This window comes from Aptenodytes patagonicus, chromosome W, assembly GCF_965638725.1.
Source record: "Aptenodytes patagonicus chromosome W, bAptPat1.pri.cur, whole genome shotgun sequence".
Classification (NCBI taxonomy): Eukaryota; Metazoa; Chordata; class Aves; order Sphenisciformes; family Spheniscidae; genus Aptenodytes; species Aptenodytes patagonicus.
The window spans coordinates 26,946,597-26,959,178 of record NC_134981.1 but is presented as its reverse complement, the minus strand read 5'-3'; the positions used below and the strand labels follow the sequence as shown (position 1 = coordinate 26,959,178).

The following is a 12,582-nucleotide window of genomic DNA, read 5'->3' as shown; positions in this document are numbered from 1 at the left end:
TGAGATGGTGAGTAGTAGGTTACCAACTGCAGCAGGCTGGAGTGATCCAGTGTAACTAAGGTTACTGTGAAACAAATCATATGGGACACGTCAAAGAAACTAAAATACTGCTGGAACATCATTTTAAAAAAGAAGTAAAGATAAATAAGTTGGGTGTTTTTAGGCTAATTATTAAAGGAATATCTGAAGGGTGGCTATTAATAGCCACAATCTAGCAGCTTAAAAATCCAACTTAAAGTATGCTCCTGTATAATTAAAGAAGAGAAACTTCCAAAAATTCAGAGTCTTGATATAAAACTGGAGGATATGTAATATCATTGTATGTGGTTAATAAAGGTTTTGAGTGACGCTATGGTGCAAGCTTGTAAATCAGAAAGATAAATATGCATTGTTGTGTGTTTAGTTTCAAATAGGGATTGTCTGGATTAAAATGTAGTTGTGTTCTAAAAACCAAATATCTAAGATTTATGGTTGGAGTGATCTCTAGCTTCCAAAAGTGGAGATCTGGACAGTATCTCAAGAGACCATTTAATTTTCATGCAGTAACAGAAAATCAGGTTTCTCTGGTCCCTCCCTGGCAGATGTTTAGTCTTAAAATTCTCCACTGAATGCAATTCAACAACCTCCCTGGATGTTTAATTTGCCTGTTGAAGTTTTTGACAATACATCCTGCATCTTCCATATATCCAGAATAAGCTGGTATCTTTTAATTTTCCTAAAGTAGACACCCTAAACTACTGTTTGATACCCTCTTTGTAAAAATATCTTACATGCTTCTATTTAGATCTAAACAAACGTTATTTTTTTTTGGCCTGGCACTGTGGACTGGTTCATTCTTGCTGATTTTTATTAAAATCTTAGTTTCTGTGCTTTATAGATATCATCTAAATTGAACATAGTATTCCAGCTATGACCTGTTAGGTATTCACAAAGATCTCTCCAGCAATTTCATGTTAATACAGCTTAGAATGACATTCTTATTTTGTCAAAAGACTTGGCTTTTGTTGATTCATTTGGTTCATAGTCTACTGCTAGAATTACTAGATGTTTTTTTCTGCCATTCTGAACTATATAGTCATTTATTATATCTTTTATATTTGTCGTCTGTTTTCTCATCCTGACTATACTACTTTGCATTTCTTTTTAATTTCATTTCATTGACTTTGTATACATCTCCAGTTTGGGATCATCTTGCCAGTATTGAAGCTGTCTTACCACTGCAACTCATTTCAGTGTCATCTACAGACCCTATGAAAATGTATTGTACTCCTCTATTGTTTGTAGTAAGGATTATTAGAACTACGGAACAGAACTGAACTTGGGATATATTTCAATAGGACACTTAAAGCTTTTCCAGGACATCTCTCTGACTACTGTGAAGCTTTACTAAAAATAAGATCTTTCACCTGCTGCTTCTCTTGTATATGTGGAATTGTTTTGATGTGTTAGTTTTTCTGTCAATTGCCTGATATCTTTTTATCTGATGCTTATAAAGTGCTAACTTGTAAAACTATTTAAATTGCCAGATTTAATCATTATTTTCATAAATAGCTTTGAAACAGTAGTAATTCTTTTCCTAAAGAAAGATAGAATTTTGTTGTTTTGTTTTTATTCAAACATATTGACTTGGGCTAGTTAAATCTGTGTGTTTTAGTTTGGTAAAGATGGTATTTATACATGGTTTATATAACTACTTATACTGGTAAACAAGCAGTTACTCAAATTCTTAAATTTTATTATGTTACTGTGAATTATTTTTTTTTCTTTCTCCTGTGCTCTCTTGGAGGAAGAACTCAAATAATTTAGAAGTTATTAAATAACAAACTTAAGTGATATTGCATTTATTATTGCATATTAAGGGGTTTATTGGTATGTACATATTTTGCCTAATACATGTATTTTAACTGTTAGTGAATGGGACGTAGTGTTGCTGGTCAACATGTTCTTCAGAGCTGTAAAACTTTTAGATGTTGTCTTGAACCTATTTTTATCCGTCAATATATAATCATAGAATCATAGAATCATTGAGGTTGGAAAAGACCTCTAAGATCATCGAGTCCAACCGTCAACCCAACACCACCATGTCCACTAAACCATGTCCCTAAGTGCCTCATCTACTCGTCTTTTAAATACTTCCAGGGATGGGGACTCCACCACTTCCCTGGGCAGCCTGTTCCAATGTTTCACCACTCTTTCAGTAAAGAAATTTTTCCTTACATCCAATCTAAACCTCCCCTGGCGCAACTTGAGGCCATTTCCTCTCGTCCTGTCACTAGTTACTTGGGAGAAGAGACCAACACCCACCTCGCTACAACCTCCTTTCAGGTAGTTGTAGAGAGCGATGAGGTCTCCCCTCAGCCTCCTTTTCTCCAGGCTAAACAACCCCAGTTCCCTCAGCCGCTCCTCATAAGACTTGTTCTCCAGAACCCTCACCAGCCTCGTTGCCCTTCTCTGCACACGCTCCAGCACCTCAACGTCCTTCTTGTAGTGAGGGGCCCAAAACTGAACACAGTATTCGAGGTGCGGCCTCACCAGGGCCGAGTACAGGGGCACGATCACTTCCCTACTCCTGCTGGCCACACTATTTCTGATACAGGCCAGGATGCCATTGGCCTTCTTGGCCGCCTGGGCACACTGCCGACTCATGTTCAGCCGGCTGTCGACCAGAACCCCCAGGTCCTTTTCCGCCAGGCAGCTTCCATATGGAAGAAGAAAATCAGTTTTCCTGCTTTTTTTTCACATTCTAATTGATTTCTCAATTTCACATGGCCTAATTGTTTAACTGCAGTATCCTGAGTAAATTGACTTGAAGCAGTAAAATTGACTGCCATCAGAAAGCAATTTAACACTGTAGTATACTTTGTTTTGGGGAGGAAGCAAAGGACCTGGCCAGGTTAGTGGATTATCTTCCTTAAAAAATTAGGTATTAAGCATGTTATTAATACTATAGTTTTAGTCAATTAAGGTTAATTTAGATTATAGATAACTTAAGACTTAACGTAGCTTTGCAATTAAAATCCTAAATAGTTTTTTTAACAACTAGGTATTTTTTAAACTTGCATATTCTTAGAGAAGACTCCTCACCCCTTAAAATTTTCCTTGGTTCTGATAACAGGTAGATTTACTTCCAGTTTTTATTGTTGGATGTTTATGGTATATGAATTAATTCAAAATACTGACTGCGTTTTATTCTATCCTAGGTGATTTGCAAGTCAGATGCTCCTACAGGGGATGTTCTGCTTGATGAAGCTCTGAAACACATAAAAGAGACTCAACCTCCTGAAACAGTACAAAATTGGATTGAACTGCTTAGTGGTAAGCCTTGAACATAATGTATTTGCTTTTTTCCCCCCAATAAAGCTAATTATCTGGCATCACTAGAGATTATACTGTAAGATTTTTGGGGAGAAAGTATGCAAAAAAGTCAATTAGTCTGTCCTCTAGCGTAGTTGCTTGTTGATTTGTAGCCTTTAATCAAATATAAGTAACTTGTTTTTGACTTAACTTGGTACAGAAAGGATCTAGATGGAAGTGTCAGAGGACATCTCTACTCTGTAGAAGAGGTGTCTTCTGCTGACTCTGAAGTAAATCAGGACTGTACCCTGGTGTCCTGGTTTCAGCTGGGATAGTTAATTTTCTTCCTAGTAGCTGGTATAGTGCTGTGTTTTGGATTTAGCATGAGAATAATGTTGATAACACACTGATGTTTTAGTTGTTGCGAAGTAGTGCTTACACTAGTCAAGAACTTTTCAGCTTCTCATGCCTTGCCAGCGAGAAGCTGGGAGGGGGCACAGCCAGGACAGCTGACCCAAACTGGCCAAAGGGATATTCCATACCATATGACGTCATGCTCAGTACATAAACTGGGGGGAGTTAGCCGGGGGGCAGTGACCACTGCTCGGGAACTGGCTGGGCATTGGTTGGTCAGTGATGAGCATTTGCATTGTGCATCACTTGCTTTGTATATTCTTCTAGTATTATTACTATTATTATTATTATTTTCCCTTCCTTTTCTGTCCTATTAAACTGTCTTTATCTCAACCCACGAATTTTACTTTTTTTTTTTTTCTGATTCTCTCCCCTGTCCCACTGGTGGGGGGGGAGTGAGCGAATGGCTGTGTGGTGTTTAGCTGCCTGCCGGGTTAAACCACAACAGTCCTTTTGGCGCCCAACGTGGGGCACAAAGGGTTGAGATAATGACAGATCTGACCAGAGCGTATTAAGGCAAATTTGTTATAAGCATTCATCATATTGTTTTGAATAGTCGCTGGTCACAATGTTGATTAATTGACTCTCAAAGTTGTTGTGCTTCCTCTCAAAGTTGTGTTATGTAACACCTTACTTGCTGTATATGTTCCCTGTTGTGCTGTCTATCACCTCTGGGAGCTGGATCAAGGGCATCATTTTGCTGCACTGTGTAACACTACAGGTTTATGATATGATAAAATTTTTGGTCGTGAGACTAATTTTTGTATTTGTACTTCCGTATTTGTACTCAGTACTGCCATCATCTCCGTACCTCGGGAGTCACTTTTTGGAAACTATTAATAATTACACCTTTTACCTTTTCTCCTCGGGGAACCAATCTATGGGGGAGATGGGGGGGACACTTTCCCCTGCTCTTTCACCTTCCCTTTCTCCTTCAGGCTAGTAAAAACAGCTCTTGAGAATTTTGAATATCCTTGGGATGTTCAAACCAGCATGTTCCTATTGCTCTGTCTCCTGAATGTGGTTCAGGTCTTGTTTAAGGTTAAACAATTATTTAAGAATACCATCCAGAGATCAACCCCGACGACAGGCACTGCGGCTACTCCAACCCCGGTGACAGGCACTGTGGCTCAACCAGAGAACCAACCCATGCTGGTATCAGTTGTCCCTATACACAAGAAGAAAGTGCACCGTCGTCATATGCCAACTCATTGGCAGTGATGACCTGGGAAGATGGAGAGGAACAAACGGTGGATGAATTGGCTGGTCAACTCCGGCAATACGAAGAAAGTCTCTCTTCCTCCCTTGTCTCGGCTGTGGAGAAACTGTCCCAGGAGATCCAGCAACTTGAAGAGGATATGCCCTACTCTCCACCTGTACGGACCAGTATCTCGGCCATTAGGAGTAAGCATCCCTTTGCTCAGGAGAGAGGATATAGTAGATGTACACCACAGGCCACCCTGTGGTTTTACCTGCGTGACCACAGAGAGGACATGAGCAAGTGGGAAGGAAAATGCACCTCGACCCTAGAGGCACGGGTATGTGAGTTGCAAGGGAAAACAATCACAAAAGGGGGTTCTTCCAGGAAAATGGCTGCTCCAGTTTCCAGTGGGCAGTTCCCCAGACAGAGTAGAAGGGCTGATCTTACTTCTGATCTTAATGAAGAGGCTTGTGACTCGTATTTACAAGAAGTGAGTAACAAATACTATGACCAGGGCTAGAGGGGCCCTGCCTCCAGCCAGGGGGAGGAAAGGGACAACCGGGTTTACTGGACTGTGTGGATTCAGTGGCCTGGCACATCGGACCCACAGGAGTATAAGGCTCTAGTAGACACCGCTGCACAGTGTACCCTAATGCCATCAAGCTATATAGGGGCAGAACCCATCTGTATTTCTGGAGTGATGGGGGGGGATCCCAACAGCTAACTGTATTGGAGGCCGAAGTGAGCCTAACTGGGAATGAGTGGCAGAAGCACCCCCTTGTGACTGGCCCAGAGGCTCCGTGCATCCTTGGCATAGACTACCTCAGGAGAGGGTATTTCAAGGACCCAAAAGGGTACCGGTGGGCTTTTGGTATAGCTGCCTTGGAGACGGAAGAAATTAAACAGCTGTCCACCTTGCCTGGTCTCTCGGAGGACCCCTCTGTTGTGGGGTTGCTGAAGGTCGAAGACCAACAGGTGCCAATCGCTACCACCACAGTGCACCGGCAGCAATATCACACCAACCGAGACTCCCTGATTCCCATCCATAAGCTGATTCGTCGACTGGAGAGCCAAGGAGTGATCAGCAAGACTCGTTCACCCTTTAACAGTCCCATACGGCCAGTGCGGAAGTCTAATGGAGAGTGGAGACTGACAGTAGACTATCGTGGCCTGAACGAAGTCATGTGTCCTGGTTTCAGCTGGGCTAGAGTTAATTTTCTTCCTAGTAGCTGGTACAGTGCTGTGTTTTGGATTTGGGATGAGAACAATGTTGATAACACAGCGGTGTTTTAGTTGTTGTTAGGTAGTGCTTCCACTAGTCAAGGACTTTTCAGCTTCCCATGCTCTACCAACTGAGAAGGCTGGAGGTGTACAAGAAGCTGGGAGGGGGCACAGCCAGGACAGCTGACCCAAACTGGCCAAAGGGATATTCCATACCATGTGACATCATGCTCAGTGCATAAACTGGGGGGAGTTGGCTGGGGGGGGCCGTTGCTCGGGGACTGGCTGGGCATTGGTTGGCGGGTGGTGAGCCAATTGCATCGTGCATAACTTGCTTTGTATATTCTCTTATTATTATTATTTTATTTCAATTATTAAACTATTTTTATCTCAACCAACGAGTTTTCTCACTTTTACTCTTCCGATTCTCTCCCCCATCCCACCGGGGAAGGGGAGAGTGAGCGAGTAGCTGCGTGGTCCTCAGTTGCCAGCTGAGGTTAAACCATGATGTCATGCCACTGCTGAGTGCTGCTCTGCCAGACATGCTAGAACTTCAGTGCGAACTGGAGTCAAAGGCAGCCAAGTGGTATGCCACAATTGATATCACTCATGCATTTTTCTCAATCCCTTTGGCAGCAGAGTGCAGGCCACAGTTTGCTTTCACTTGGAGGGGCGTCCAGTACACCTGGAACCGACTGCCCCAGGGGTGGTGGGACGTTCAAATATTGGGACACACATTTAGCAAAGGCCACCTGGTTAGTCAACACGAGGGGATCTGCCAATCGAGCTGGCCCTGCCCAGTCAAAACTTGTACGTACTGTAGAAGGGGATAAAGCCCCTGTAGTGCACATAAAAAATATGTTGGGGAAGACAGTTTGGGTTATTCCTGCCTCGGGCAAAGGCAAACCCATCCATGGGATTGCTTTTGCTCAAGGACCTGGGTGCCCTTGGTGGGTGATGCGGGAGGATGGGGAAGTCCGATGTGTACCTCAAGGGGATTTGATTTTGGGCGAGAATAGCCAATGAATTCAATTGTATGATGTTAATTACTGTGTAATACTGTATCTCATCACTTCTGTGGTGGCTATATGCCATATCAACGGTATCACAGTAAGAATCACCCATATTAATGAAGAATGAACTTTGATAAAACCGAGCAAAGTGCAGCGATGATAGAACGAGACAAGTGCAGCGGTGATGGGACGAAAGCTGGCTTCAGCATGCAAAAAAAAAATCCAACACCACACACCGTCTCTCCTGCCCTGAAGGACTGTTATGACAGATGGAGCCCAAGGTCATGGATTAAATGAACTTACTGAACATTTTAGAGGCATGGTCCATAGACTAAGCGAATGATATCTGTGTGTATATATCAAAAGACAGGAAAAGTGGTGGTGATTAATTGGGATGTATTGGAAAGTGTGGGGACCTGGGCATGACGTACATGGTATAGAATAAGGGGTGGATACTGTCCTGGTTTCGGCAGGGATAGAGTTAATTTTCTTCCTAGTTGCTGGTACAGTGCTGTGTTTTGGATTTAGGATGAGAACAATGTTGATAACACACTGATGTTTTAGTTGTTGCGAAGTAGTGCTTACACTAGTCAAGGACTTTTCAGCTTCTCATGCCCTGCCAGCAAGAAGCTGGGAGGGGGCACAGCCAGGACAGCTGATCCAAACTGGCCAAAGGGGTATTCCATACTATACGACGTCATGCTCAGTATATAAACTGGGGGAAAGCTAGCCAGGGGGGCAGTGACTGCTGCTCGGGAACTGGCTGGGCATCGGTCAGCGGGTGATGAGCGATTGCATTGTCCATCACTTATTTTGTATGTTCTTTTATCATTATTATTATTATTTTTCCTTCCTTTTCTGTCCTATTAAACTCTCTTTATCTTAACCCACGAATTTTACTCTTTTTTTTTCCTGATTCTCTCCCCCATCCCACTGTGTGTGGGGAGAGTGAGCGAATGGCTGTGCGGTGTTTAGCTGCCTGCCAGGTTAAACCACCACAGGGGGACATATAGGGTAGGTGTGCATTAGCTTCTCTCTGTGGCAGAAAGAACGGCAATGACACTTCTTCCAGCTTCTGAATTGATAAAAGGCTGGAAGTAGACAAATGGACAAGATTGGAGGAGATGCTTATTCTTGGTTTTATTAACTCTTTCTTCGTGACTGTGTGTGGTGTTTTGTTTGGTGGTTTGTTTTGGAGGGGTTGGGGTTTTTTCTTTTTTTTTTTTTTTCTTTCCTTTTCCTTCAGTACAAGAGTGCTTATTTGTCGTATCCCTAATCAAGACACGGCTTAGCTAGCATTTTGTCCAAACTTCAAATGTACACTGAAACTCCTCAAAGAGGCTCTCGTGGTCTCTGTCTCTATGTATATATCTAGGTAGGTCAGAGATCAGAGAAATGCTGAGATGAGCACAGTATCTTAGTGTAATAGTCAGCTATATGAATTTGACAGCTCATTCTGTAGCGGTGGGGGAGAATCACTGTAATAGCTTAAACTTTGCCTGACTCTTGGCTTTTTTGCTTGTTTTTTTAGGTGAAACATGGAACCCATTGAAGTTGCACTACCAATTGCGAAATGTCCGTGAACGGTTAGCTAAAAATCTAGTGGAAAAAGGTGTACTGACAACAGAGAAACAGAACTTCCTTCTTTTTGACATGACTACGCACCCTCTCACCAACAACAATATCAAACAGCGCCTCATCAAGAAGGTTCAAGAAGCAGTTCTTGACAAATGGGTGAATGACCCTCACCGCATGGACAAGCGCTTGCTGGCACTTGTTTATTTAGCCCATGCTTCAGATGTTCTGGAGAACGCTTTTGCCCCCCTTTTGGATGAGCAGTATGATTTAGCCACAAAGAGAGTGCGGCAGCTTCTGGATTTAGACCCTGAGGTTGAATGTATGAAAGCCAACACGAATGAGGTTCTGTGGGCTGTTGTAGCAGCTTTCACAAAATAACTGCGTTCAGACTGAAGTGTTCTCTCTTATTTCGTGTAAACAAGTTGTTTCTCTTCTATTGACTATTCATGTTTTCTGTAATTTGTACCTTTTCACATGATGAATCAGCTCTTGTTTAATGGAAATTATAAGTGGTGTATTCCCTCCTTCTCTGTGTATCTGTATACAGGATTCTGCTGGTACAAGAGACCTTCCTGTTTAAAAACAACAGAAAAAGGTTTTATTGCCATATTGGCATTCTGTTTCCTATTCAGTTTGAGTTATCTGAAATACTTTAATCTATTTTTCATCTTACTGTTATTGAAGTGGTTTAACATGGAAAATACCTCAAGGAGGAAATGTGCATGCAGTTGGATCACTAGTCTCAGCTGACACAGATGTGTGCATGCATCAATACTTCTGCAGTACAATTCATAACAGATCGAAAAAGGGCCTTTTAAAATCACCAAAGCTCCATGTTGAAGTGTCTGTCAGGACATTTTATACACAGATGTTGTTTCAATTATATCTAACAAAATTACTTTAAAAGCAGAAATGCCATTAAGCAACTTTGTCAATAGTTCCTGTAAAATGCCCCATAAATTTTACTTCTCATGCAAGTCTCTTGTGTACTTATGTTTTCATTAAAATGATAGCTGAGTCGTAAGGCTAGTGTAGAAAGGTCTAATTGTTTCATAAACCAGTTTTGGGATGGGATACATTCCATTATATTGTATATATAGTTCAAATTGTATATTAACAACTGCCCCATCTTAGTATTTTGCAAGATCTACTTAGTTGTACACCTGGCGCCCCTTATTTGCTATCAGCCATTGCCATTTCATGGAAAGAAAGGCCTCCTATAAAGAGCATGTATGTGAAAGCTGTTTGTTTCCAGTGTCTACAGAGTTTGCCATCCAGGTATTCTCAGTCTATGCATTGCCTTTGATAATTAGTGTATAGAAAGAGACCACTTTCTATCATCGTTTGTACTTCCCCCCCCCCGTATGGAAGAGGCTTGTGACCAGTACAATTCTTGAATGCAGTTTTTAATTTTGTTTGTACACAAATTAATGTTTGTCTCTTAAACCTCATAATCTATTTTACACTTTAAAAACAAAAAGTCAGTCCTAGCAGGTGTTGCATGTAAATGGTTAGCAAGTAATGACTGCAGTTCAGATGATTAAAATTTCTGTAATGGGATGCTCTGCTATATTTTAATTTTTTTATATACAATTATGCTGATTAGCACACTATTGTAAAAAAAAAATATATAAAACTTTGGCTTTTTAAAATTTACTGCCTCTTTGCCACTGCTTGTTTTCTCCCATTGGTTTCACAGTGTAAATATTATGCATTGAACAAATTAAGCATTGATTTATATTTTTTTTTCCTCATAACAATGAAGATTTATAGTGGGGCTTACGGGTGTTTAGAAACTTTTTTTGGTTAATATTCAGAGCAAGAATACTAGATGGTATATAACTGTAGACTTGAAATTTAAGGGATCCCTTAATCTGTATACTAGCTTTTTACCTACAGTAAATAAACTATGATCTTAAAAGTGCCTGAAACAGAGCAAGCATGTAATTTTTATTTTTTGTTGCTAATTAGAAAGGTTTTATTGCTTAACTGAACGCTTTAGTTAATATCCTTCTTATTAGAAAGGGAGAGTTTATATTAAGTAGATCAAACTGACCTAATCAGCGGTGTCGCTCAGATCTGCAGGATTCATGGCTGAGACAGACTGAGTTAGCTTATGAGCGTGCAGCTGTGCCTGCTATGGGTAGACCTCTTCTATCTTGAGCACAACTCTACAGCCTCATCTGTGACTGGACTTCCAATTTTGCACTTCATTTTAAATCATTTAGATGCTTAAGTAGTTGACTTTAAAATACAATTTAAATTCATCATACCTATATAACCTTTTTTTAATAAAGGTTTTTAAAATACAGTCCTTAACATTTAGTGGCACACTGTTCTTTCAGTTCTTAAATGATGTTTCTTTAGAAAAAATTAAATTAAAAGTATATTGTAAGGTATTTCAAACTTTGGCTTACAAATAGAAAGATAAACTCTGTTCTCCCAGTTGTAAGATGCTATGTTTAAAACTTTGAGAAGCTTGGTCATGAACTTTGGACATTTTCTCTTAAACATTTTCAAAACGTGAATTCTTTAAGTGGAGGGAAAATGAAAGTTGCTGTTTTGCTCTTATATTTGACAGCTTACAGAATACTTTCTGTACTTGATAGTATATGCTAACTCACTGCTTTCATTGTCTCTCTCTCCCGTGATCTGTTTTCTCATTTTCTGTTGCTCTTTGAAAGGAGAGAAAAGTAATTAGGTGAAAAAGTCAGAAAAAACAGTGGAGTATTTGGGAGCAAGTTGAGTGCACAAAACTTTTAAAATGGCTTTGAAAATCTAAGCTACTTGAAACATGCTTCAGACTGAAAGTATCTTTCATAGTCCCTTTTCTGTCCTCTCATCTTCATTCTGCCAGTATTTTTCATGTTCCTGCTGGTTTCATGTTACATTGTGGAGGATATTGGGTGCTACTAGACCTTATATCTAACAATGAAGGTAAGTTTGGTAGGTTAACAGGGACTGATTTAGCAAACATCCTTGCCTTCGTTGCTATTTCAGGTTCTAATAAAACGATTAAACATGGGAGACTGCTTTGTTCTGCTGAGATTCAGGTACCCTTCTTCCTCTTAGCTGCTACTGCAGCTCACAGAAACCTGGAGACCTGGTTTTAAGACAGTTTTGGCTGCTCCAAGTCCTCAGCTCTCAATGGCTGCTTAAAGTGAAGATTGCTGAATTTGAACCTGTGCCTCAAGGAAGAACATATATTATTCAGGGACTCATTCTTTTAAATTTTCAAGTTAATGTCAAAAACATGATTTTGAAAGATAAATCCATAAGCAGTATATATGTAATTTTACAGTCCTTGAGATTTACATCCTCCTCTCCTGTGTTTCTAGAGATGATGTTACAGTGCTCCTATATGGGATGTTAGTGAAACCTGTGTGCCATACATGATGCTTTAGAGGCAAAAGTTGCATAAATTAGCTATAAAAGGCTGGTGACTGAGTGCTCACGTGTTCATGCCCATTTCTCCTACAAAGTGAAGATATGTATTAACCAATGTGTTCTCTGTGAACTGGACTGAATCTGTACCAAAACAAAATAAAGCACCCTTTCAAGCTATGAGCTGCAAATGGTTACTGTGTATCACATGCATGCAATACTTAAAGGAATTTTTTTAATTTTCTAAGTAATTTCCAATTTTTCCTGAGGCTCTGGTCTTCACCAGTTTGGGAAACAGAACTTTAAGATCAAAGCCTCAGTTCTGCCTAAACTGGGCTTCAGGCACTTTGGGTAGTCAAAGCCTGTTACATCCTAGTTTTCCCTATTGTGTCCATCTATTTTTCTATATGGAAGGGGGTTTCCAGATTGAGAGAAGTACAGATTTCTTGAAAAAGTAACTCAATTTATTCTGTGGTA

General features: G+C 40.5%; 1 protein-coding gene across 1 annotated transcript in view; it reads left to right on the top strand.

Moving 5' to 3' along the window:
* The window catches only part of LOC143172046 (Golgi phosphoprotein 3-like), a 69,137-nt gene extending 56,852 nt beyond the window's left edge, over positions 1–12,285 (top strand). The window contains exons 3-4 of the mRNA XM_076361262.1: positions 3,201–3,315; positions 8,675–12,285. Of these exons, the coding sequence (XP_076217377.1) occupies positions 3,201–3,315; positions 8,675–9,099 (540 nt within the window). The 3' untranslated portion in view covers positions 9,100–12,285. The remainder of the gene's footprint in view (positions 1–3,200; positions 3,316–8,674) is intronic.
* The last annotated feature ends 297 nt before the right edge of the window (positions 12,286–12,582 follow it).